Raw genomic sequence first — 25,566 nt, forward strand, 5'->3', positions numbered from 1 at the left:
TTGTTCCCCTGTGAAATGAATCCAAAAAAGAAAAACTTTTTTGCTGGAAAGGTCATCTTTTTTGTGACATTTTTCACTTCCAAAGTGCAGCCTTGGGAAAGAGAGAAATAAAAAATTCAAAATGTAAAAAATAACTTAAGCAAGACAGAGTGGGTCGAAAAGGGGCCAGATTGAATTTATTCACACCCAAAACACATTAGTGCCACTACACAGAGTTTACCAGTGAAGCGCTACTTTTGTTTTCTTGTCTTTCTCTAAACAGCATTGTTCTCTCCGGGTGGGGAAGTGCACCATTTCTGGATGTACTGCAATACCTGCTTGATGGGCGGACTGGAAAATAAAGTGCATACCGCTGCTCTGTATTCACAAATGTGGTCTTTTTAAACCATATTGCTTTCGTTTTGTAAGGAAATATTCAATGGGCATTGAAGCAGGTCCGTTCCGGCCCTGTAGTCATGGCCTTAACTTTTCATGCAAAAGCACTCATTCATTTCTGAATAAGTGCAAAAGCGTTAAGGTAACCATGTTGTTCCTGCTTACATTTCACACGCTTTAATTAATCTTACATTCCTTATGTTTGCTTTTTCCAGAATGTTGTCACTTTTTTTTTAGGCAGCATATTGCTCTTGTCTAGTGCGTAATTTGAAATGAGTCGCCTCTAGGTGTTTGTAGCGGGGCACAATTGGGTTGTAGTTGAAGGCAGTGCGAGTTTCTCTCAATGGGGAGTATGGTGTTCAGTGGGGAGAGGATGTGGCACTATGGTCAGAGCTGCCGAATTTGGAACTGGGGAGCCAGGTTCAGCCTTCATGACCAGTCCACCAGACCAATCTCCCTGAGGGAGCATATTTCCATGCTAGACCTTGGAAGGACCCGCAAGACCTTAGAAGCCCTGGTGTCTTAGCACCAGCAGGTGAACCCTAGCAGTGGCAAGTGTGGGTTAACCTTGAAGGCCTGTCTACCACAATCCCTATTGAAGCCCACCGCAAGTATTTTGGGCAGGCCTACGAAACAGCAGACCCTAGAGCAACAGTGACTCTGTCATTGAGGTCACAGGACCCTTGAGCAGGGAGGCTCTAGGGCGGTGCAAACGGTGAGATCGCATTGAGCGCTGACTTTGGGTCATGTTTGCGAGTATATTATGTTTCTAAAAGCACTTTCTGCCTCTTTCCTGGCCTCCAGGAATTTTCGGCAACAATAAAAATGTCATGAATCTCCAGTGATCGATGTTCTTCCTAGAGAGAGATGGAGGTTTGTCAAGTGGAAGTTTTGACTCATGGAAAGGTAGCGCAGAGGGTTAATGTGCTCGCTGTAAAGAACATGTCCCATGCAGATCACTAAGTCCACATAATGTAAATAGGCCAGTGGATTACTGCTTTTGACAGAGAGATCCTATTGGTACTTGCAGTTTCTAAGTCAAAATCCTAACATAGAACAATGAGCTTTTAACTGTCATCTAAGAGCTGCATGCCAACTGCAAGGTACAATTTACATCGTTATGTTTTTTTCCCCAGTCTTTGATTAACATAATGTTGCGAAAAGGGTTTACTTGAACAGAAATCAATTTTGGTTATTAAAGAGAACTTCCAACCATGGTATTACGTTCTTAATTCAGAGTTTGTGTTTCTCCAGATCAATCACTATTAAACTATACTGCCTACTAGTACGATTGTCATGTGACTCCTAGTCCTTTGTCTTATGTAAAATTACCTATTGTGATTTCCACACGTATTATTGATTATCTCTGTGTAATGTGTGATATAGAGTTCTATGACACTCTGAACTGGTATCAGTGGTGCTGTTTATCAAATTAAATGCATCTGAGAGAGAGTGTAGTTATGGAGACTTGAGGGGCACTCTTAAAGGGTGGTAGTGAGGGAATAGTGGCAGAGCAAGTCATTGGGGGCACCAACATTGTCGCGCAGGGCTCCACCAGTCCTAAATCTGGCCACATCTACTTCCTACAGTTCTAACCCCAAATCAAAAGCGTTGATTTGACAACCCCTTGAATCTGTAGCATACCTTCGAGTCAATATATGATTTAGCAGTGGTCTCGGTTGTTCTAAGACTGTTTTTGTTTATGTAAAATCTTTATTTGTTTGCAATGGTGTCTTGTAATTTTGTACTATATGTGTTGTGTTTTTGCACTTAACATAATTCTGGTGAGTAAAGAGCACACACACAAAAAAAGATTGTCCTACGTCTCTTAGCATGGGAGTGTGGGATTCTGGTGAGAGGACTTACGTTAAAACAAATTACGTAATGTCATCCTAAGGTAGCACAATAATGGCACAGAAAGATAAGGGAGCCTTTTGAAATGTGCAATTATATCCATGGTGTGAGAGGTTTTCTCTTGTGTAATTTTATATTTTGAATGATCCCGCCCCTCATTACCTCAACAGGATCTCCCCCCTTTATGAGGCAGAACTGGAAATTGTATCATGCACTGATCTGGAAACAATCTGGTAACGAGGAGTAAATAATATACATCTTTGTGAGACCTGCACCTAGCTTTTCCATCTAATGAGACAAATGTAATCCATTTAACAGTTTTAAAATATATGGACTTATTTCATTTGTATATTTATCTTTTTGTCCATGTTACTGATATCCACGTTAGGTCTCTTCAGGGATGCCAAATAAGATCAATAGTCCTGCGATGTCACTTTCTATGATGTCACTTCTTGTGATATTACCAAGGGCGGAGGAGCGACGCCCCACTACTTTCTCGCAAAAGCAGAAACACAAAATGCTAAAACGACCATTTTATGTTTCTGCTTCTAGCACTGCGAGAAAGCAGAAGTGTTTCGTTGGGGGCGGTCGGGTCTGTTTTAGGGCAGGGGAGGATTGCCTTGCCAACTGCTAAGGGCGCTGACTGTTCGGCCAAACCAGTCTTGCGCACTCTGGCCTTTCTCTATGTAGGCTGCAGTGCAGCCTTCATGGGGAAAATGGCCTCCCCATAGGCGCCTGGCTGGTCAGCGTCCTGATCAATCACAACGCTGCCATTGCAGCATTATGATTGGCTTAGGGGAGGGGAGGGAGGCTGCCTGCTTCCTGTTCTCCCCCCCTTCCGAACTCCCGCAAGATCCTCCACCCGCGAGTCATGCCGGCTGCGACTGGAAGATACATGCAAATTAGAGGGGCCTCACATCTTCTCTTTCGCCCGGGGCCCCAGGAGTTCTAGGACCGGCCCTGGTCTAGGGGCCTCCTCAGGGTTCAATCCGGCACTGGTTGCTAGTTGTCAAGCTGTAGTCCAGTCAAGAGTTTAGCACAGTCATTTTAATTACATTAGCATTCCCGTTCTGACTGACAATTAAGATGTGCTAGAATGGGACTATGCATGGCTCGGATATATCATTTGTTTTGCCGTGTGTACAGCCCACTCGATTATATGTAGGTGCCAGTGGATGCCGCTGGAAGCTGAGTGGCGTTAGTTATGTGACCGTCTTTCTAGTGAACCTTGAAATGATTGAATGCTGAGCTTAGTTATTGCTATGGATGTTTGGGAAACCCACAGTCCTGCCAAGGCCCACGCATCAGGCGTTAGACCAATGCATTTCAGTTTGATGATCCGCATCACCGTACTGAAATGCATCGTCACGCAACTGAGGAGCATCTATTTAGCACCTCCACTGAATGCAAAGCTCTTAACTTGGGCGCTGCTGTCTCTTGTCATCCCGACAGGCTTGAGGGGGCTGGCTCAGCTCGTGGCTAGCTACTATGTTTAATGCGATACCGCGCATTCACTGACTTCATGATCCTGTCCCATGATTTAATTTGCCCAATCACCATTGGCGCCATGGGTGGGCAGAGCTGCGTGGCATAGTTTCAGTTATTGTGCAGCCATCACATTTTGGGCCTGAAGCTGCAGCTCTCAGCATGCAGTCCGGACGACGTTATGATTCGGCAGTGGTGGTGCATCAGCATGACTGCCTCGGGTGCCCCCTGCAGTCCAGTTCTGCCAATGCCACGCAAGTTGGTCGGAGAGGAGTGTCCAATCTGGACTGCAGCTGAGGAGCTGCCCGGTAATGTGCAATTGGCATAGCTGGCCTTACCGTCAATGGGGTTCTGCGCTGATAGAGTAAGTGAAGTGTGACAGACTCTTTCTTCTTGTCTTCCAACTTTAAATCTACTTTTAGGAGTAAGTCATTCAGCCTGCGTACAGTTACATACAGCAGCTCTGTATGTAGTCTGCGCAAAGTTGAATTCAGCCGCACAAGTAAAGTCAGTGCAGCACTGCAGCTGAATATAAAAAGAACACTTGAGTCGACTTCTGCTTGTTAGATTATACAATACTCTCTGTTATCACTGAAGGGTCGACTCGAGTCAGTCTGATTGGAATTTACGATTTAAAGGTCATACATACCACTCGCGGCTTGGTTTTTCCGATAACTGTGCGGTCGCTGGCATGAGCAGAGGCAGCTTAGCGGAGTTGAAGAAGTAACCGATCCAGACGTGGTTCTGCACAAACTTCTGGGTGTTAGTGATGCCGCCCGATCTCGAGGCAGTGGCGGGAGCAACAACAGCAATGAACCTGTAAAAGTACTGGTTTATTTTTAGATGGATGTCAGCGAATTTCTGAAGAGTAAAAATGATCCAGCTATTTCCCTTACAGGCGTATTAGTCCGAGCTGATGTCTCTTGGAGTTGTAGGGTGAGTACGGGTGTGGGCGTGCATCAGCCCCGTTCAAGGGCAGTGCCTATTTTAAGCCCCTCCTGACATTTTGAATAAGCCGGCGGGAGGTCACACATCTCGGTTTACGTTTTTGGAGCAGATGAGAGATATTTAATATAAACAAAGATGAAGCTTGTGTGGTTGTACACTGAAATGGGTGCGTCGCTGGGTCCTATGAACTTAGCAAACACTTTTACCCCAGAAAAGCAGCCCCTGCCCACCGAAAGAGAGAACAGAGGCAGGACACCTCAACGCTTCCTAGGTAGAATCACAAGTAAAAAATAAAAAAACATGCGCTCTCCTAGGGAGTAACGAGCTACACGCTCGAAAATATTTTCTGCATCTGATACAGTGAGGAAAATCACATTTCAAATGCTAAAGACAAGGGTCCTGGTTGGGGACGGGGCTGCCTTAATCACAGAAGTGTCCCGTTCACGGGGATGGTTGTGGAACATAAGATCATCTGCCTGGGTGCAGGTTTCATTACTCCAACTCTTTTAACAAAAAAAGTCAGTACCTCTCATAATTTCCTTAAATTGCATCTCTACCATCATTTATGTGGGATCGCTCCGAGTTTCCTCCTATCACGATGGTCTAGGAAAAACGGAGTCCAATATGAACCGATGCCGTCACCCTCCCAGCTTAACACCTCTTGTATCTGAGAAGAGCTTGGTTACTCTCTACCACGTGCTCTTCATGGAATTTTCCCACCACAAGCTATACTTGTCAGTGGGCGACGAAGATAACTGCCATATTGCCCCACAACGTCGTGTAGCTGTCCAGACTTTCCCTGGATATACCGCATGACCCTGTCATTCGGTTGTCCTCCCCACCCCCGGGTGAGTAAATGCTAGTGCCAGGTGCTGTCCCCAGGTTGTTAGGTATGAGGTGGAATTGGGGTGCAGATGGGTGTCCTGCCCAGAGTGCTTGAGGCTGCGTGGTGGTAAGAAGCAGAAGCTCGATTTCTGCCCGCTGTCCTTGTTTCTGCCCCGTGTGTGCCGAGGAAAACCCCAGGGGTATTTGGAAAATGATGCGTGTGGGGTGGGCATCCTCACAGCTCCTCCCCGCCTGGCACTGCGGTCGGAAGTGTACTTCTGGTGAAGGCGGATGTCGCGCCCCCGCTGAGCGGTTTTTAGCTCTGCTGAGCTGTAAACACCTCCCGGTGGGGGGCGGCTTCTCTGCAGTGGGGGCAATGCAGTCCGGTTGCACCCCGCTGTTCTTCATTTGCCGTTAGTCATCGCCTTATCCACGCCCCCATTAATCCCCAACCTGCCAAAGCAAATCTCTAGCACCACGCCCCACGGAGACAGAGCTGCGTTGTTTGCAACCCAGGGCGACTCCCGTGATTGCGGATGTAAGGGGAAATAAATCTTTCCAATTCTACACAACCTCAAAGTATAAAACACTATTGATTCGTTATAAGCAGTCATAAATTCTCTGCATTCATGGAAAGACAGTTTCTGTGTCTCGCCAACTAAAATTTTGGGAATGCACACATGTTGAAAAGTTAGTTTTCTTGTATCTCCCTTCTTGGGAGGGCGTTGTATGTGTTCATTTAGTTTTGTTCTAATTTAATTTTTAACACCGTTCCAACATCAAAATAATATTAATTATCCTGATAAGAAAGGAGGAGAGGATGAAAGGAAACGGTGCCGCAGAAGATGCAAATGCCGCAGTCACCGTGCTCGATATATCCATATATGTTTGAAGTGGTTTATTCTGTAAACTGTTTACTGGAAGGAGTTGTATGCTAGCTCAGATCATTAAAGGGGAGATTTACAATGCATCAAGTAGAGAGACTGACAGCGTTATTAGTGGGATAGCTGTGACTTGTGTCTTTATTGCCCCATTCACACCATTGTTCACGCCTGTTACCAGAGCCGCTAGACTCAAACTCCCTCTTTATTTAGAAACCTTGAATGGCCACTAACCAGAGGATTCTAGGGCTGCAGCGCCTCGCAGCCCTAGATGTGGTAATGAGGTTCTCGGGACGAACACGTGCACAATGAAACGCACTGGCCAAAAACCTACGGCTATGAGTTTTAATGAACATTTTTTTCAAGGGGCAGGGCTCCCGTCTGAAAAAGGCCAATTATTAGGAATAAACAAAATAGGGCAGCGTGGCGGTGTTCGCTGTGTCAGCAAATGTAACATTTGTAAGAGTGGATGTGTGCGATACGTCCTAGTTATTTGTGCTAACTTTTGGTTCTGAGGTAGCAGTCTTTTCCCGCCCATGAATCATCTGGTGCACTTATCAATTGTTCAGTCAGTAATAGGCACTGGCACCATCAAGTTTAAAATAAATGTTTTCGGTTTTTAAAACCGTTCATTTTTGTTGGCCATGCTGCATGTGCCTGTCTGTCCCTAAAACGTGGCTGCAATATGGCTGCTGACATGTGTCGTCACGATTTGGTTCTTTTAATTACCGAATGTCTCTGTGGTAATATCAACAATAATGCAAAATGCTTTCAGGTGCTGAGATGCTGCCCAAAATCAACAAGCATTTGCAATGCAATAGGTCTTGCATTGGCTTTGTAAATACCAATGCCTTCTATTTATGTTGTTTAAAAACCAGCAAGCTGTGCATAAACACACACTTTGTACTTTCACTCATTGCTCACGAAAAGCAACGTTGGCAGAAACTACGTGTGTTTTACTGCCAGCCTTGCTTCTCATAAGCAAGAACTATAAGTACAAAGTGTGTGGTTATGCACCACTTGCAGCTTTTCTACACACATAAATAAAAGGCATTGTCATTTACAATGCCAATAGCTCAAACTCTCACAAATGCGAGACCTATTGCATTGCAAATGCTTGTTTTGTCTGATCTTAGTATGGTTAATATCCTGATGCGCAGTGTAGGCCCACTGCATGTTGAGAAGTTTAATAGCGCTAACTTGATTCAAAGGTATTGAAGGGCTCCAGTCAAGTTATCGGGGTCTTGCTTGCAGGGGCAAACCCTCACTCCACAGCACCACCATGCTCACAGGTGTACTGGAGAGAGATTGTGGCCCCTGTCTGTGTCCGCTGACATGCAGTGGGCTCAGGGGTGCCATCCCCTCTGCTGTCCCATTGGGCCTTTAGCAACACCATTCAGCTTACATTTTATTAACTCAGCCCTGGCCTCAGAACACCAATCCAAGCAGGCTGAGGTCACCAAGCCATTGCCTGCACACATCTGGGCCCAAAGGGGGCACCCCCAGGGTGTTGGTTAGAATTGCCACTCTCACTGCTGCCCTGTGCCTGCACTCCGGGGCATATGTACAAACCTCCGTAACCACCACATCGTCACGTATTTTGACGCTGTGGTGGTGATAGAGGCTGCGCCTTATTTAAAAGGCCCCCTTTAACGCTATGGTTAACGTGAAAGGGGTGGGAGGTGGATGTCACGGTGGGCGTTCCACCGCAACACGCATTCATTTTGACGCTGCCTCTTGTGTACAACGGTGGCGTACATAGGAGGCAGTGCCAAAAGTTAGACCAGGTAAAGACTGGTCTTAAGAAGGCGAAATGAGGAGAAATGCATAATTTCTCCTAGTTTTTGCTTTATTCACGTGTGCTGCCTTGTAGGGGTGGGCGGAATTTGCGTAATCACGTTACATAAATCTCCGCGAAACGGTAAAAAATCTCAGCGAACACGCAGAAACTCCGCAAAACACGCGGAATTGCTTGTTCGCGATGCTTTTTTCCTGTTCGCAATCGCTGTTTGCATGCTCAGGCGGAAATATCTCGCGAACACGCATTTTGAGAACGCGAACAAGCAAAAAATTCGCGAAGTCGCGGAACACAGAATTTCGGGCAATTTCGCATTCTCCGAGGAACGTGAAGATACCCAAATTCGGCAAATTCCGCGAGCGGAACAAAATTTACCGCCCAGGCCTACTGCCTTGTGCAGCACACATGGAAAAAGCAAAATGCCATTGTTTGTTTATGTATAGGTGTCCCTTCCTGTACATAAACTGTTTAAAAAATGCCATTTTGTCACTTTCATGTGTGCTGCATGAAGCAGCACACATAAATGTGACAGAATAGCATTTTAGAATTGTTTATGAGCAAGAAGGGACACCTTCCTTTACATAAACAATCCTCCCCTGCACGCAGACACCCTTGCACTATGGTGCAAGGGTACCTGTGCAGGGGGAATGCAGGGCTGCACCACATTCTTGTAAATATAGTGAAGTCTTGCATTTCAGAAGTGGAGGAGAGAAGCGTTAACGCGGGAAAGCTAACGCCTCTCTCCTCCACATCCTTGTACATATCCCCCTACGTCTTTAGAGACTAACTCAGTCGCTATTTAAGCAGTGCGGCTGCGTGACTGCCGGCTCAGGCCTTGTAGTGTCAATCTGGGAAAGCTGGGGCCTCTCTGTCGCCAATTCTTCCCTCTTGGGTGCTAGAGGGGGCAACCTCTAATTTATGGGTACAAACCCCTTCGGCTCACTTTAAAGTGAGGATACTGCTGAATGGGGAAACAACATTTACAACGCAACTTTTACAATGCACTACCATTACAACAAAACTTTTACAACACAACATCCATTACATCGCAAGCAATTACAACGCAACCATTACAACGCATGACACTATAACGCATACCACTACAACGCATGTCATTACAACGCATACCATTACAACGCATAACATTACAACGCATAGTACCCTTACACTTTCCAACACTTACCCTACTGTTGCACCCCCTGGAGTTAGAATAGTAATTTTTACCCCTACACTATCCAATACTTACCCTACTGTTGCACCCCGCTGGAGTTAGAATAGTAATTTTTACCCCTACACTATCCAATACTTACCATACATGCAATGTAATGTTATGCGTTGTAATGGTATGCGTTGTAAAGGTAGTATGCGTCGTAATGGAATGAATTGTAAAGGTAGTTTAAAAAAAATCGTTGTAATGGCATGCGTTGTAATGGAATGCGTTGTAATGGATGTTGCGTTGTAAAACATGCGTTGTAAAGGTATGCCTTGTAAAAGTATGCGTTGTAACGTCATACATCCGCTGAAAGGGACCCGCCGGCTGGAATCATCGATTTCTGCTCCTGATTCCATCTGTCTATTTTAGAAGGAGTGAAACATTAAAAATAAGTGAGGCAAAGACGTTCATTAACTCTTGGTCAGGCATTCTTCCAGGTGAATGTTCAGGCCAGCCTGCCCATAGCAGCCAAGGTTTCATTGCCATAATTTAATTGTAAATTTGGGTCAGCCACCGCAGTTGTTTGCACCAGTTTTAAGATCTTAGAATATTTATGTTTCCCTTTCTTCATTGCTTGATTTTTCTGCTTGTAAGAAAGTGTCACTCATAATTGCATTTAAATTTTGAAAATGTCACACATAGCAATCTGAAACCTTGGCAGCTATGTGCTGCGTAGAAGTAAACAGGGACTCTACCAATGTGTTAGATCTCTGGGATCAAATGTAATGTCTGGATTGATATCCTGCAGTTTCTTCAAAATGTCACTGATGGGTATCAGAGAGTTGTTGCTGATGCTGTTCAATAGATGAGGTTCAGTTTATAAGCACACCCTTTTTTCTTGACTCTGTAATGGGCTGATGCACGAATGCAGATTGTTATAGCTGAATGTTCTGCACTGGAAACTGGTTTGATTCAGTACAGGATTCAGTGTCACCTATGAGGGTCAGTTGTGGTCCAAATTGCACCCTTTTTATTGTGCAAGTGTGAGTATATTTATCTTGGCTAGAAATGACCGGACTTTGGCAATTGGTGACCAGGCAGAAGGTTGTTGTTGGGACTGGTGCTACAAGTGCCTTTATGGTGAAGGGCTTGGGACGTGTTACCAACAATTTTTTTGTCAGTGAAATGGCACCGTCAACATCTTTATTAAAAACACCTTTGGTTTTTGTCATGTAATATTTTATACGACACGTGGACGTTCTAGATGTTGAAGAATGGCCTCCATTTTTTTAGGCTTTGCAGACAGTGCTTCTTATTACAGAACATGTCTGCAAATGGAGAGCGCAGGAAATTTGGGAAATTGATACATTGAGAATAGCGAAAAATCTGGTGAATGGAACACTTGAATTTGGCATTTGTTTGGCCTACTTTTTACCTGTTTGTTTAATTATTATAATTGTTTTAACATACTACATATGTTTTCATGCATTGCTTTGGGAATTGCGTCGTTTTCCTTGATTTATAAAAACTGGATCCAGTCAGGCAAATTAGATTTGGAACAAAGACTGCATGTTAATATGAATGCACGTTTTATTCTAGCAGACTTTAAATGCTTCTATTCGATGCAGCTAAGAGAAGAAGCACGCACGTCCAGACGTTTTTGATCACAAGAGGTGATTTTTCATAAAAGCGAGTTCTCTCTCACATTCCCTGAAGTTTAACTAATGAATGCAAGATTTTTGCCTGCCACCTAGTGGACGAACCGTGTTGAAAAGTGATGCAACCACAGCTCTAAAGCAAGGAAAGGATATGTGTTTTTAGCCGTGCTGCTGTGCTGCCGTGCAGGGTGTCTCGGAGAATGTCTTTTTAGGTCTTGCATAGTGTTGCAGTGCAACTCACTGTTCGCTTTGTGAGGCATGCAGTATACAATATAGTGGGCAGAAGCTCCGCCCTCTTTCTGTCCATGTTTTTCATTGGCCTAAATCGGAAATGCAGCATTCTGATTTGTTTTTGGCTTGTATGTCCCTCCTCCTTACGGCTGTGTCGTCATTTTTCTCCTTCTATTGCTATTGGCCCCTTTACATTACGAACTCTTTTGTTCCTCTGCCCCCCCTTCCCTCCCACAGTCCATAACTTCTCTGCTCACCACCCCCTCCCCCCCCTTCTGATCATGCCTGCAGGTTTGTTTGTAATTCAATAGGTCTCTCGTAATACAAGCCCTATTGCTATTATAAATGCTTGTTTTCTCCTGGATTTGCTTGCTGAGTCTCGCACTTTATTTAGCCTAACCTGTCCAGACGGCTGTGTTACGCATGTGTCGTCCAGCAGCCACTATACAGACGCTTCTGCTTGAAGAAGAAGGGGTTTACCAGGACCCAGGCAGCCTCCCAGCAGAGCAGGAAGAGAAGCGCGCTGCACCTGAACACCCACAGCTGCAGCCTCTTCAGCAGCGCCGGGGGTCACGTAGTGACACAGGGGAGGTACAGACGACCCTTCCCGCTTTTTGCCTCAGTCTCCTTAGAACAGCAGGCCCTTCAACCCCCAGAAATCACGTTTCTTTGTCTGTCTGCTTGCCTTTGCGTGCTTTTCCTTTTGTAAGCTCTCTGCTGCTTCTGGTTGTAATTCGAGGCATGTTAAGTAGTGCTTCCTTCACAATTCCTTGTGTTTCAAGATATTGTACTTCCAAGACATCTTGAGGTATGCATCATGAAAGGGGGCATGTGCTTCCTGCCCCTGGGGAACCCCCTCCCCTAGCCCCAGAGATGACTCACTGCCTGCGTCCCACCCCCATCATCAGACTGGGTGGGCTTTTGACGTCACCAGGAGGAAGCCCGCGGCAGCCAGCTGCTCAGACATCAGCATATTAAAAGGGAAGAGGCAGGCTGTGGCTTTCTCCCCCCAGCAGCAACCCCTCCCCCTGCCAACATTGATCAATAATCAATACTGCCTTCCTGTTCTGTATGATTGACTCGACCCCGGGAAGACACTGGACATCTGTGCCCACTCTGGGGGTAGTGAAATGAAATGAAAAATTGCATTTGTATAGCGCATAACTGCCCTGAGGCCTAGTGGTCACGTTGGGTGTATTTAGAAGAGATTTAGGACAATCCTTTCTATTTTTACAGTGATCTGAAGCCCAGGGGACCGGCATTAATCCTGAGTGCCTGTTCTGCCTGCAACGCACACTGAGCTCTAGGCACTATACACGCGTTACTGTAAATATGAGGTATGCGGTACTTTACACATATCTGTCTTTGTATTGTGCCATTCAGCATGAGCCTCCAGCTCTGATCTATGCACCTGTTTTGGCTCCGTGGGTGGACTTTAGCACTGTGTTACTACTATATGCAGCGCTTGCAAAGCAATGCTAATATATTTTAAACAAATTGCTTTATGTAGCGCTTGCTACCACGTTTTTGTCTAATTTTACAGTGCTACATCTAACACATGATGGTATAAAACATGTAATGATGAAAGTCTGAGATAGCGCTGGCATGTGCACCCTTGATGTGCTGTTCATAAACAGATCCTAGCTCACAGATGCATCTGACTAGATAACTGTACTCTAGGCACTGTGTCAACAGCATCTAATGTGTAAGAGGTGTCTCTGACCTGACAGAAATGTGTATCAGTGGGGGACACCCACACCTCTGAAGTGGGTGCGTGTATCCCCGGAGCTGTGTTTCAGAATTTAATCATGTAAGCTGCAGGTTACAAACAGCACTCCTTTTTGGTGATGTTTTAAGGTCTCGCATACAGGCAGCTTTAGGTGTTGTGTAGGACCCCATGTGTACCATGCCTGTACTTACTGTGGGCTCTGAGTGAGCCCATTACTCATTCGTTGACAACACAAATGCCATTCCACATCATTACACTCTGACACACACTCCTACTACACATAATTCCAGTACACTCAATGCCACATTATTACTATCCACACATTTCCATTACACACCATGCTACATAATTTCACTACACAAATCCACCACACACAATTCCACAACGAACAATTCCAAATTACATAATTCCACTCCACACCACATACATCCACTCCAATCCAAAACACATGGGTAAAAGGCATTCCCATTTATAGGGCCAATAACTATAACTCTCACTAATGCGAGACCAATTTGCTTTGCACATTTTGGTTTTAGTCGGTTAAGTAACCAGGATTATGTCTAAAATATCGTGGACTGTTTAGCATAAACCAAGTACTGATGACTTTAAGATCACTCTCTGCCACGGCATTGGGCTCGCTTGGGCTGATCTTAAAGTGTATTTGATTGGAGTTAATTTCATGTCACTGCACCAAGCCCTGCTGCTGCCTTAAATTACCAGTAAAGAACTGTTACCACTGTATTATGAAAGCAAGATTCTGGAGATGGTAAATGTGTGAAAAGAATGTTGTTGCTTATTTGTGTGTCATTTTGTTGTGCTGGTTGTGTGTTGTGTTTTTGTGCTGCAATATTGTAGAGATGTGTTGTACTGTTGGCGTGATGTTGCGTCTTTTACTTGTGTTTGACCATGTTATGGTTTAACTGTGGCGTTATGTTTCTCTGTGTATGTTACTTGATGATGTTATGTTGTTTACTTCAGAAATATTGAGAAAAGCTGCTACGTTTTCAGCTTCTGTATTCGAAGTTCCTTGTACTGATCATTGAACAATGGAGCAATACATCTCTATTGCATCTTTCATGAGTATGGCGACCACCTAAGCAACTTATTCTTGAGGCATTTTTAATTCTACACCTTTAGTTTTGCACATTCCTGTTGTGTTGCCGCTGCCCATATGCTCCGTTTAGAAATAGCAACTACATGTACATGATATATAGAGCTAAAGTAAAAATGGTGCCCGATTTATTCAATACCCTGGTATGGCTGAGTCCTTAATGATAATTAAAGTTGTGTATAAGAAAGTTGGCAGGGACCTGGTCGTTCAAAAACCGAATTATGGACTATTATAAAAGTAGAGCACTCGCTTCTACTAGTCCCATTTTCTTCAACCCTTCTCCTGGCCATCCCACAATTTTGTTTTCCACCCTAATACAAACATTTCTTTTATCCTCATTCTCAAAAGGTTAGCTGATTGCCTAAATCTTACATGGCCCCTTCCTCCAAGCTATCAGTTTGAAGAAGTGATTGTGTGCTATTATTACGATCATCAGATGAATCATACTTTCGAAAGGTTGTTTGTTTGTACGAGGTCTAACACATGGTGCATCTTTTCACAACCGTTGTTTTTGTCATATCTCACCTTATTTATTTCTTGTCTGTACACTGAGGAAATGTGGGTTACTTAAATCACAGATTTTAAAAACACTTCCTATCTATTGTGTGGCTGGCATTAAATTCTAACTTTGCTAAGTTTTCTTTTCTCTAACGTCTCTACCTTTTTTCCTGGTTCAGTTTATCAGTTGTTCCTACTATCTACTGTTCAGTTTTGCACAGGCAGCTTTGTACCTGTTAATTGTTCGGCTGGTTATATTTGTTTTATTGATTTCTGTGTTCTCTTTTGGTGATCCAAAACATGTTCATTAATCACTTCGCCGTGGCGTGGGGGCTAGGGGGTGTGCACCGTGCTGCGGTGCTCACGACGGAACCACGCCGTCATGAGTCACGGGCGGCGTGTGCTCATGATGGCATGGTTACGTCACCGCCCCACCCTCTCATTAATTCGCCCGCACAGGCGGGGAATTAATGCCGTGTGGGCGGAGCAGCAGCTGCATGAGGAACCACGCCGTCATGAGCACATGCCGCCCGTGGCTCACGACGGCGTGGTTCCGTCATAAGCACGAAACGGGTTAATTTGAAATCTCTAGCCTTCTCATGTCTCTTTTCTTCCATTTTAGCTGTTAGGCCCGGCATCCTTGGGGCAGTTCCCCCGAATGTTTTGCTTTCAGACCTCCTGCTTTTGCTGACCCCATTTTTGCTGGCCATCCGACTCAGTGCACTTTACCACTGCTAACCTGTGCTAAAGTGACTGTGACATGTTACATCAGCCTGTTCCCAATTGGCATATTTAAATTACTTATAAGTCCCTAGAAAAAAGTGGCACTGCATGTGCCGGGGGCTGTAAATTAAATTCTAATAGTGAGTCTGCCCTCTGGTTGTGACACCCATTTTATTAGATCTTTAAACATGTCTCAGGCCTGCCATTACTGATCCTGCTGGTGCAGTTTAAAACTGCCATTTCGACTTGCCAAAGAAAGCCTTTTGCCAAGGCAAAGTATTCCTTTTTAATGCATATGAGTCACCCATAGGCTAGGCTGATAGGGCAGATAGAGTGCATGTATTTGAAAGGTAGGGCATGTACATTTTAGTTTTACATGTCCTGGTAGTGAAAAACTCTTTAATTCCTTTTTCACTACTACAAGGACAATCTCTCCCTTAGGATACGATTGAAACTAACTTATTACATCAAATGGGATGTGATGACCAGTTCATGTTTGGTGTCTCTGGAATCACAATTGAAAATCCTAACTTATGGTGAAGTCAGATTTTAAATTGCAATTCTGAAAATGCAGCTTTTAGTAAGTTGGCATTGTATTGCCTTTTAATCACTTAACAACAATGGGGACGGGCCCTGAAAGAATTTAAGTTTAACTGCATCAAAAGGAAATCATACAGGAACACCAATTATGTTTTTAGAAGAACCCTCGCCCACCAACCTAGTTGGTGGCATGCTTCATCATCGGGTTCCCACCCAGGGTGCCGGGTGAATCCTAGGTGTGCTCCGACGCCTGATTACAGCGGTGCGGGGATTTAAGTGACAAAAGTAAGGAGAGTGAAATATTACAACTGTCTCAAGGATCCTTCTCCAAACCTTGGGAAATTTTAATGATGGGGTCCTGGGACAAGATTAAAACCTGAATGCAGATATTTATAGGACAAAATTGATCATAGATATCCTGGTGATGGTCTACATGTTTCAGCCTTAGTAGATGGTTCTCAGGCTTTCTTCAGGACCAACAATAATAAATGGCCAAAAGGAAAAAAATGCCTTTGTGTAGTGTGTGTACACACACTAAGGTGTACTATCCTTAAGGGGGTGAACCGGTTTCTTACAGTTTTCACCACGAAGGCTGTATCTGTAAGAGAGAGTTACACAGCAATTGGTAATTATCGAGACATCAAGACAAGGGGATGCAGTGAGCAGTGAAATACACCCTTATAGTTGATTTTCCGTAATCAACCCATCATGCAATCTGGAAAGTTTTGAAACTTTAAATACATCATTGTAGTGGTTTGTCTGCAATCAACCCTTCATGCAATCAGGATAGGTTTTATTTAGAAATGACAGCGTACGTGGTGAAAACCATAAGTAACCTGTTCACGCCCTTAACGATAGTACACCTTAGTGCGTGTACTCACTCTACACAAAGTCCTTTTTTCCATTTGGCCTTTTATTACTTCTTTAATCTAGAGATTCTGGCAAACAGCAGGGATCTTCACTAGATATAAATGATTAAGTCCACCAGTGCAATATGATCCTTATAGATTAATTTAAATAACCTTGATAAATATTGACCATAGGCTCTTATCTCACAGGAGATTGTTACATTTATTGTGGGCTGTACAGTTGGAACCTTTAACTTTACCCAGACAAACCTGGTATGCTTTAGCTCACATACACACCTCACTTTGCTAGGTAGCTAGGGAGAGACTGAATGTGGGTAAAACTGTAGAGGTGTTGTCTGAGATGATAGGAATATACCAGCGACTCAGACAACTTTATTACAACATTGGTACATGATACATAAAACAGGAATTGGTCACAAAACAATTATTGTTCCTGCATGTTTTTAATTCGGAAACAAGTGCATAGAGAAAGAGTATTTGGATATTTTTCAATTGAAGAACACCTAAGGAATATCTGTAATGTTTTGTCACAATGGGTGACTTACAACAGCAATACAACATTACAAATCGTAGAACCTTTTGGTCATGGGATAATGTTTGCAGGTTCTCCAAAAACCTTTGATACTCAGAGCAAAAAACTAAGCTGCCGCTGATAATGATTTTTAAAGTCTGTATAGCAATTCAAATGATAAAATGTGATGCATGAAAAAGGGCATAAAGGAAACCTATTTTTTCTGGAATGTACAGAAGTTACTGAGTTTAGGAACAAGGGTTGTTTGTACTCCTCTGAATTATTGGTTACCCACATTATCACGTACTGTATATTTTTCAAAATGTCTTCTTTCTTGCACACTGGCTTACATTAAGAAGCCAATCATGCAGATAAATCTGATGGTAAGAACAGATGTCTACTGGTCTCTGTTTCAACATGTCTCCTGGTAAAAACAGTTCCCTACTTGTGTGGGTGAGCCTAGGTCCTGTGACATGAAACATTAAACATTAAAATGTGACACAAAAACATCATATTTTGTCTGGCAAAAATTTTTTTTTTTACAATTTGGATAGTTGTGGAATTTGGGGCCTAGCTCAGACATTTCTGAAAAGTAGACACGCCACGGAGTCCAAGGTGGTGTTAATCTAAGTCATAATTTCTTACCCAGAAAGCCATGCAATCCTCAAACTTTAGCTAAAAACACAATTTCCCCTCACATTTAAGTGTGGGAAAGTTCCAGAAACTGTAGTAATCGACAAAAGTCCTACCAAACAATGTTTTTAAACATCTCCCAATAAAAATGGTACCCCCTCTTATGTGTCAGGGCTTAGCGCACTTGACACTAAACACTCTAAAACACAACAAGAACACATCAAAAAACCTAAGATGAAAATGTCCCAGTTGGTGATATGCTAACTGCCAATTTCGGGTTCTGATTCTCCACTACCCAGGAAATCTACCAAACCCAGACATTAATGAAAACTTTACACCCTGGGTAGTAGTTCACCGTGGTGAGACTTGTGTGGCTCTCATTAAGTTTTTCTATCCTGAAGCCTTTGTAAACCTCAAACTTTGGCAAAAACACACATTTTGTCACATTTCCATTAGAGAAAGTAGCAATACACACATTTCCAACTACCCAGTATTCTCACACTTGTCCTGATAAAAAACTGTTCCCAAGTTGTACGGTTGGTTCCACCACCCCTGACACAACAAGCTGCAAAACTCAATTTGGAGACATCAACATTTCCTGTCAAAAATGACATGACTTGGCAATGGGGTAGTGGCTCTATTTGATTCCTGGGCTCAGCCGCAACTGAGGGAAATGTACCAAACCCTGAAATGTTTGAAAACTAGAAGCCCTGGGAGTCCAGGGTTGCGCACCTTGAATGGATCCCACAACATCTTCATTCCCACAATGCTGGGCAAACCTCACTTTTGCCTAAGATCACACAATTTCCTCATACTTCTGAGACAGAAACTTCTGTAATCTTTAAGGATCCACACAATTCCTACCACACAGGTTTACTACCCTTGTCCCAATTAAAACCTCTTGTGTGTGACTAGGCCTAGGGCCCAGGAGAGGAATGGATCAAACAAGGGACAATGAAAGTCCTCGCAAACTACTTGCACTGCCTATGGTTTGATCTATTCCTGTCATGGGAATTCTTCCCAGCCACGCAAGTGGGGTCGCATTTTTATTGAGACAAGTGTGGGAACGCTGGACGGATAGGAATGTTGTGGATCCCTGCAGAATCTGGAAGTTTCTGTCTCAGAAATGTGAAGACAAATTGTGCATTTCGGCACAATTTGAGGTTTGCTGAGGTTTGCAGGGCAGTGTGGATAAGAAAATATTCTGAGAATCACTTAATGCACACCACTCTTGAATCCCTTGTTTATCTAGCATTCTAAAATTTCTCAGTAGGTAGGTTTCTGTGATGGCCGCAAATGTTGCCCCAAATACCACAGCAACATTTGGGTTTTGGGGCCATTTTGTGTTGCGGGTGCTGGGCAGAGTTACATAGTTGGAGTAGGGTTTCTTTTTAGGAGAAATGTGGAAGAAATGGGTAGTAGGTATTTTGCTTAGCCCTACACAGTCTGAAGGTTTCAGTCACAGTTACTGTGGGGAAAATACATGATCTTTGCCATTGAGGCAACATTTGAGGTTTGCAGGGCATTGTCGGTCAGTGATTGGGATCCATGCAAGTTATACCACCCTGGACTACTCTGTGTGATCAATTTTCAAAAGCATGAGGGGTTATTATTGTTTCTTCGAAGTCAATCCACTATTGAAGTATAGAATTGCACCGGTTGGGTTTAGCACTACCAGTGGATATAGGGTCAAAAAGTTAATTCTGATAACAGGATCAGATAATTTAACTCATCACTTAGTGGTAGTGATCCGTTAAAGTCATGTTAAGACACCATCCACTTTATAGTCCTTCGCATGCCTTTCATGCACCTCACACAAAGCCATTCACACCACCATCCATAGGTCCAAAACACAAGGCACTCGTATTAATGAACTTCCTCCATTCTAGGGCCCATCACATTCATATGCCCACAAGATTGCTTTTCAATGAGTTATCAGCTGCTTACATACAAACACACCTCTACCAAACCAATACACACATACTGCTAGGCAAGAGCCATACATACTGCTATCCAGTCAGCACACATGCTGCTAGCCAAAAGCCACACATTCATCAGCCAACAGCCACACATTCTGCCAACCAGCAGCCAATAGCCAACAGTCACACATTTGGCCAGTCAAGAGCGCACTTCTACCAGCTAAGAGTCAAACGTTCTATCAACCAACAGCCACACAATCTCCACTACACATATACCCATTTGCTGATCGGTGTTAGTGCCTTGACCAGAAGTTGACTAAGCCTGAGCGGAGCTGACAGATCGGCACTAAGCGGAGGTCCACGGAGTTGGGGACCTACTCTGTGGAAACTCCGCTCCGCTCTTCCGCCCGCCTCCACCCCCCTAGGAGCATTACATTATATACACTTTAAAGGTTAAAAAAAGAAACACTTACCTTAACTGCGGTGTCCCCGGGCTGCCGTCCTCCTCTTCCTCCGTTTCCACGATGATCTGCGCATGGGCGCGTGCCCGCGCATGCGCATTTCTCTCAAGGAATGTACATGCACAAGTGCGCGCACAGATCAGCGGGAAACCAAGGAAGAGGAGGGCGGAATCCCGGGGACGCCGAGGTTAATGTAAGTGTTTCTTTTTTTAACATTTAGACGTATATTTAATGTAATTCTCCTAGGGGGGTGGAGGCGGGGGCTGGGCAACTCTGCTCTGCCGCGGAGTGTGTCGAGTTGTGCCTCCTCTGCGTTCTCCGCAGAACGCGGAGTAGGCACATCTCTGCGAGTGGAGCTCTCCGCCCACGGTTAGTTTTGACTACTTGTACATGTCTGTCTCACCCCGAGTCCTAATTATGCCTCATGGTGACAGCCTGTATAGTCTCAGAAAGACTTTTTAAATTTTCTTTTTTTTATAGAGGGTTATATAGCGCGAACTAGACCCAAAGATATCCCGTATCAAAGCGCTTTACATAGCACCAGTTTTGTTACACAAGGACACATTCATTTTTGTTAGGCACCGGGAGATTAAGTGATCCGCCCATTATCACAGGATGTTGAGCGTCATTGCTGAGACTCGAACTCGGTTCCCCAGCTTCGAGATTGACCTCTCTAGCCGTAAGGCTACATCCTTACATCTTCTCCCTACTTGACATTCATGTGCCTTCAGCCCTCTCACTGCACTAAATCCAACTCATGTCAGTGTGTTTAAGAAAGTTGGAGTGTCTGAGGATGTACTTTGGACCCATTCCTCATACACTGTTAGCAAATCTACCTTTGAAAACAAACTGTTGGGTAGACTCTATATTCCCTAAAGAGCACTTCTAGAAAGACTACGGGCCCTTAGGGTGTGATGGATAGGGCACGCAGTCAAAGCATGACGCATATCCTGGCCACTGTTACATGCAATGCATTGACAGCAATACACTTGTAATAAAGCAAACAGAACCTCTGTCACGTTTTTACGAAGGATAAAGGTGGCACGCAGACAAAAGCGATACCATTATGTGCCTCCTTAGTGGAGTCAGTAAAGACACAGTGGCTTCAATCGAATTTAGGAAGGAAACCGCTTATATTAGAGTCCATCTTTCCAAATTAGATTGAAGAACATAAAAAGCCACACAAATGCTCACGTGATGGGCCATAGATAATGAGGTATTTATGAACAGCCATTTGGGACAGAGGATAACTCTTAATCTGTGTGCTCCTCTTTGGTCCGTACCACACAAAGTGAATTTCTGGGAACCCAAGTGAAGCAAGTTGGAAAGCACAGACTAAGATGAGCAGTCAGGACAATAATTTCTACTCTTCTGCCTCTTCCCTTGGTGGACACAAACTCTGCATCAGTGATATCGGTAACACTTTGTTGACCATATTCCTGCAACAGAGCAAATGAGTCAATCCTGGAGTTTTTCAATGCCCTCCACAATGGATGTAGTAGAGGCTAATGCTTCTACCACAGTAAGGCTTTCAATCACAGCGAACTGAAAATGAAGGAAGGACCTCTGTCTCCCTGTGGTGGTCTGCCAATAAGTGTATTGTATTTTGCCATTGAAGCAGGTGTGTAGCCAACTTCTTATACCATGTGCGAGATTTACGATTCACATTATATGGTTAAAGAACCCAGTAATATTTATCCACTCTACCCATGTACTGTGATCAAGTATTCAGGTGGACTTTTTGGTTTTCTATCAACTAACTCCAAACTGTACTTGAGAAATGCTCTCATCCTGAAGTGTAGCAAGCACATATACTTCCCACCTGTCTGAGAATTTGACAGCGAGCAGATCTTTGGAATGCAATACACTGCTCTGGCGATTTTAAAGCTTCTTACAAACAAGCTCCTCAGGGAATCCTTTGTGGTGCTTCCTAATAGTACCATAAGCCACAGTACTAGTTTCATACAGTGTGCTAAACAACTGGACTCCTGTATAAAAGTTTTCAGGATAAAGGTTATACATTTTATGAAGGAGAGATTGGACAAGCTCTTTTCTCACTAACTCCTAACATGGAAAGGTAAGCTACAGGATTTATTTTGAAGGCCTTATCTGTATGTACTCTCAGGCCGTATGCATAACTGATAGAACACACACAATATGCACATTGTAATGCCTTTAAAAGCTGTTTTGCATGGCATGTGATGCATGACCAGAAGTTGCCCATTGTACAAGATCAAACACTTGTTATCTGCTATGTTCTTTCCTGGAAAATAGGTCTCTGGGATCTTGCAAGACAAATGCCCCATGACAGGCCGAATTCTGAACACCCTGTTCTGGGTAGTCCCCGGGCAATGTAGCAGAATTATAAATGAAATGCAGCATAAGCTGAAAAATTAAAAACTTGTCTCTGCTCATGAACGGGGGAAAGATGGGTGTTGCCTAAACCTCTTCCCAGCACAGCATACCTCACGAGGCAATGGCTAAACCCACTTCAGCCACCGATTTCTTATTCAGCCCTTCACATTTTGCTTCTGCCCACCTTAGCATAGGGCAGTGTGTCAGCTCAATGCTGCCGCAGATCTGTTATTGTGCCAGTAATACTTTACTTCCACCCACTGCAACATACGGAATCGCTACTTAGGAAATGCAAAATGAATTTTGTACATCTGGCCCTAGGTTCTTTTCTCTCTGCTCATTTTTAATACATTGCAATGTATATTAAGCACTGTGAAATACCGAATACATAATTCTGCTGCCCCTAGCCACCTCTAAGGATAGAAAAATACTGGAGAGGTATTCAGAATGAGTTAGGCTGCCTTTTAATGTCTCTTTTGCTATGCTCTGTCTTAGTGTTTTAAAAGTGCATCCTCTAAAATAAATAAATAGTACAAAAAGGTTATCTTCATTCTCAAACAGCCCAGTATAGATCTATTGCTTAACAGTGATTGCTCTGTGGGTTACTATAGTTCTCTCTGTTAAATACTTAAAGAGGTGCATCGTGTTTATTACAATTGAACATCCTCTATCTTTTGTTTAGGTTGCTTGTCTAAGTATGGAGAGTCATTTAATGTTTAAAGAAGGCTCTTGTTGTCCCTGAAATATGCATTTGTTTTCTACTGTGTCTGAAAAAGAATGTTATTTTTTTCTTTTAGTTAACAACATGGGAAAGAAGGGACTTTACATTGAATTCTATATTTCATTAATCCCCAAGCAGCGCAAAACAAAATAACAAATCCTCCTTGAATGAGAAGCAGTATCAAAATGCAGTGCGTGTGAAGAAAGACCTCAAAATGTCCTGGTCTGCAACAATTATTGATACTGATGCTGAAAAAGAGTCGCAGTAAAGACTTTGTAATCATAGATATGACTATCAATCCAAAGAAAAAACACTTAAATAAAATCTGTCTGTTTAAAAAATCTTTATTGAACCTTGTTGATCAAGTATTTGCTTTGTAAAGATTGAACTTTGAAAATTTTGTGCCAAATTCATAAAAGTAGGCAAATATTATATGTGGGATGGGGTCAGAATTGGAGCCATTTTTTTCTTTCTTTAAATGCCATTACTTTTTGCACATCCAAAACTATTAGAGAGAATAGCCACATTTGATTAGAGAAGAAGGCGTTAGTTCTGTTCTGGAGTACATTTAGCCTGTATTTCTCCGAAATATTTCCAATAAAGGATTAAAAGTAGTTGGAGTCATGATTCTGTTCACTGACCAAAATTTGAAAGTATAATCAAATCTAATTGACTAAGATTGTTTTCCATTTGCTGTTTTGTGTGTGAACTGATATTCACAATTCACAAATATTATTGTAAGCTAAATATTGCTCAGGCTAGGGGGAAAAGGGTGCATATTCTTAACAAGAATGGAAAATAACATTTTCCATTAGTTGGGAATCACAATATGAGACTACTTGTGAGTGGCTCATAATGTGTGTGAGCCACCTGAGAATAGCTAATTATTATTTCTGTTGTAGCTCTCCGACCACAACAATATTGTGAATAAAGTTGACTTGGGCCATGTGGGTACAAAATTATCATACCCTAGCCCTAGTGGGTGAAATTGCTATCTCAACGGCCTGGTATGTGCCTGTTTCCCCGCAGAGTGAAATTTAAGTTACAGAGTTCATGAACCAGTTGTGAATCTTTTCCACATTTTGAACAAGTTCATGAATAAATACGCACATGTATATAATACAAATTTAAAACAAAACTAAGAGTGCCAAACTTAACACTTATGCAGATCATGGAGAAAGGCAATTAACCTAAAGAAATAGAGGGTCATTCGATTGATTGCAGGGTATGTCAGAATGCAATATCCTGTACCAATACTCAGTAAGGGCATGAGTTATAGTTACTTCAGATAAATAAAAAAAGCACGGAAATTCAATGGTTATAGTTTAAATGTTATAATAAAACTGACATTTTTTTCAGTGAATTTCTAAGGTTTTGTTCAATTTAAAGTAAAATACTATTAGCATGCTTAACTATAACATCACTTTGTTGTTAGTATTGATTTTTTTTAAACATATAGCAATATTGTATTACCATACGTAACTATGCCAAGCCCCAGTGCGAAACCAACCGCACCGGGCTTTTGCAGTGCATAGCATCTGGTTGGCCTTGCCTGCTGGCAGCCCTGCACCCAACCCCCCTGCCGGGAGCAGCCAAACCCATGCCACGCATGGACCCTACAAGGTCCAGAGGTCAGGGTACCTCTCCCGTGCCTCATATACTTGAATTTTTTTTCATATTTTGGAAATGAGGACCTAATTCCTGAGCCCTTCAATGCAGCTGCAACATTTCTATTTATGCTGTGGCCAGCCAATCAGAGTGCAAGCTCCCTCCTGTGGGACTCACAGTAGCATTTTACTTCTGCAGGAGCACCACAGGAAAAATACTATCTGGACCTATCAGATTGCTTATTGTTTGAAGTTGAATGCCCGCGGGGGACACACAACAGTCTGGCATACCCAACCATACAGATATCTATACATTTTGAACCTTCATTTCTAGAAAGCTACTGTATGGATTTACACCAAAAAAACTAAAATCACACTTTCTGAGTTAAGATCTAGCTTTCTGCCAAACTTGGTGTAATTTCTTGTAGCCATTTGGACTGTGTTGGTGTCTAAAGTTCTTATGGGAAATTGAATACGGAAATTGTATTGTGGGTTCCCCTTTTTTCAGTCCCCACTTGACAGATCACCCCAAAACTTTCAAGGTAGGAGCTGAAATTGATTAACTTTTTAATGAAAATGTAATGAATATTTGTTAAACATCACCAAAGTTATTAGCACAAAAAAACACTTCCTATCGAAAGTCCAACCTACCTCTAATTAATGTATATATGTATATATTCA

At 43.1% G+C, this 25,566-nt stretch overlaps 1 protein-coding gene across 4 annotated transcripts in view; it reads left to right on the plus strand.

The window, feature by feature from the left end:
* SLC16A7 (solute carrier family 16 member 7) overlaps nt 1-25,566 on the plus strand; it is a 579,533-nt gene that overhangs the window by 498,961 nt on the left and 55,006 nt on the right. The window contains exon 6 of one of the 4 annotated variants that reach the window (XM_078675573.1): nt 23,355-23,892. The exons of the other annotated variants lie outside the window; for them this stretch is intronic. Within the exon in view, the coding sequence (XP_078531699.1) occupies nt 23,355-23,431 (77 nt within the window). The 3' untranslated portion in view covers nt 23,432-23,892. Of the gene's footprint in view, nt 1-23,354; nt 23,893-25,566 lie in introns of those variants that run through there. 4 annotated transcript variants of the gene reach the window in all.

This window comes from Lissotriton helveticus, chromosome 1_1, assembly GCF_964261635.1.
Source record: "Lissotriton helveticus chromosome 1_1, aLisHel1.1, whole genome shotgun sequence".
Lineage (NCBI taxonomy): Eukaryota > Metazoa > Chordata > Amphibia > Caudata > Salamandridae > Lissotriton > Lissotriton helveticus.